Source organism: Lipotes vexillifer, unplaced genomic scaffold (assembly GCF_000442215.2).
Source record: "Lipotes vexillifer unplaced genomic scaffold, Lipotes_vexillifer_v1.1 scaffold584, whole genome shotgun sequence".
Taxonomy (NCBI): domain Eukaryota; kingdom Metazoa; phylum Chordata; class Mammalia; order Artiodactyla; family Lipotidae; genus Lipotes; species Lipotes vexillifer.
The window spans coordinates 2,283,696-2,286,077 of NW_006783036.1; the positions used below are offsets into that span (position 1 = coordinate 2,283,696).

General features: G+C 52.4%; 1 protein-coding gene across 1 annotated transcript in view; it reads right to left on the bottom strand.

Annotated features, from left to right (window-relative positions):
- The window catches only part of TECPR2 (tectonin beta-propeller repeat containing 2), an 80,402-nt gene that overhangs the window by 64,227 nt on the left and 13,793 nt on the right, over positions 1-2,382 (bottom strand). Inside the window, exon 4 of the mRNA XM_007455618.1 lies at positions 1,524-1,681. Within this exon, the coding sequence (XP_007455680.1) occupies positions 1,524-1,681 (158 nt within the window). The remainder of the gene's footprint in view (positions 1-1,523; positions 1,682-2,382) is intronic.

Here is a 2,382-nt window from a genome sequence, read left to right on the forward strand (position 1 = left end):
CGCTCTTCCCACGCTTTAGGCTTCAGCCCACAGATCTCTTACCCAGAGGCCTTTCCTGACCATTCTGTCTAAGAGAGGCCCTGCCCCCAGCCGACACCTCACCCTGATGTTGCCTCTATAGCACTGACCGCAGCCTAAACCTTTATCTTACTTGAGGGCAGAGGCCCGTCCCCTGGCTCACTGCTGTCCCACCGTGTGCCATCCAGAGGGACACTGTTGCGTGGGGCACCACTTCCAGGAGACAGACACGGCCGACGTCCTTTTCTAACCACAGCCTAACACGGCACACGACAGACACAAGCCTTCAGGACACAGAGGTTAAAAACGTTTCCGTTCATTCAGTCATCCCTCACTTCTCTAATACAGCTCCCTAGGAGAAACGGGACCCGTTTATCTGTTTCTATGTCCTGAAACGGTACCTGACAAGAGTATGCTTCTAATACAAGCTGCCGAAAGACTTGGCTACACAAACGCACCAGGAGAGGTTCACGCAAAGTTGCTCAGGTTTCACACAGGAGGTTAGAAGGCCAGGTTTGATGAGAAAGACTGTTGGGTATACGATCCACGTGGAGGTAATTGGTTTTTAAATCTCTCTTTTTACACTCCACCTTCCTTCCAAAAAGACACAAGGCAGTAAGACACCGACAGACAAGCCAGGACGAGACGTCAAGCAGAAGAGTGGGACCCTGGCAGAGGGAAAGTCACAACCAAGTTCTGCACAACCACTAAGCCCAAGCTACAAATTCTGCTGAGTGTTCCAGGGGCCTATAGGGAGATTACTGTTATAAAAACACCAAATTGTTGGTGGAATTAGGGGGTATTCAGCGTGGAAAGTAGAAGCCAAAGGGGAAGCGCGAGTGTCTTTTAATAGCCATGGACCGCCACGCAGAAAAAGAATAAACTTGCACTGTGCTGCTGCAAAGCCCGGGACACAGCACAACGGACGCTGAGAGGACCGGAGGCTGGCACCCCCAGCACCACCAGCTGGCCCTCACTGACGGCCGCCCACCTCCTACCCACTCTTCACCACCACGCCACCCAGGCCCCCGCATGCCCCTGGCCCACATGCCGTCCTGCCCCTCCGCCTCTCCCTGGGGCGGGCTGGGACTGGACTGACCCTGCTCGCCGCTGTTCGTCCAGGGAGCAGGTCAAGGGAGGGGCCCTCTCCCAGCCAGGAGCCCTGACCCCTTCCAGACCTGCCTCCTCCCTTAGGACGCCTCCCGGCCCCAGGCTGGGCTACAGCCCATGTGAACTCTTCCCGTGCCCCCCACTCGGCTCCACAGCAGGTGACACAACTGGTAGCACCTCCCCTGCCGAGGTCACTCCGTTTTCACAATGGCGCGGCACGTGGAGGGAGTGAGGGGTGAGCTCCCACCCGACCCTGAGCCTGACCCCTGACCTCCTACCCGGGCTGTGGAGGAGGGGGCCCGCAGGGAGCAGACTGCAGCAGCCATATGTGGCGGGCAGGCTGGGGACCTGCCTGCAGCCGCGTCACCACGAGCCTCGACACCAGCGATGCTCACCTTTTCCTTGGCTGTGTTCCAATTTGCTTGACAGACTTCTCCTCGGTGTAGAAAAGCAGACTTCTCTGTAAAGTCGAGACCAGCAGCACCTTCTGGCTGTAGTCCAGTTGCACAATGGAAGCCAGCTCCTCCAGTACCAGGTGGGAGTGACAGATGCCCTGCGGAGAGACGCCAGGTGAGGCTCACAGGTGAGGCACGCAGCGCAGCAGGCTACAGTGACCCCACGTCAGTCTGAGAGGACTGGCCTGCGTCCCTCCTGTGCCTGCCATTGACTTCGGTCAATGTCTACCTTAAAACGAATGCTTTAATTCTCACCGGATTCAATGTCAACCCACTGCAATGAAATTATTTGCAAAAGTCCTCACTAATGAGAAAATAGTCAGGGTTACCATCTATGTCAGGCTACATCAAGTTGGCCAAGAAACATTTACAAATTCTGTATAATTTTTTTTAAATGTTCTCAGTACATGGTTCAAAGAAGAATCCATAAAGATTAAGCAGAAATATGTTGCACCATGTGTATTATTAATTCCAACAGAACACAGTGGGGCTTTCTATAATATTTCTGTGACAACGGTCAAAGTCCATATCGCACCCCTCCTCCACAAAGGGTTCAAAGCAATCGTGGGGACATTATATCCTTGCCTACTGAAAGGCTCAGAAGAAACAAGTTAGAAAGAAATTAAAATGGTATTAAGTATATTGAAGAACAAAGTAAAGTTCTAGAAGGCATTTTACTGCTAACACAAACTATATTTCTTGGTGTCAAATATCTGCTCCTATAAGCCACTCTTCTCCTGAACCCGTTTCTTTAATTGTTTAGAAATACTGATGCAATGTCATAGACCTTTGCAGGGAA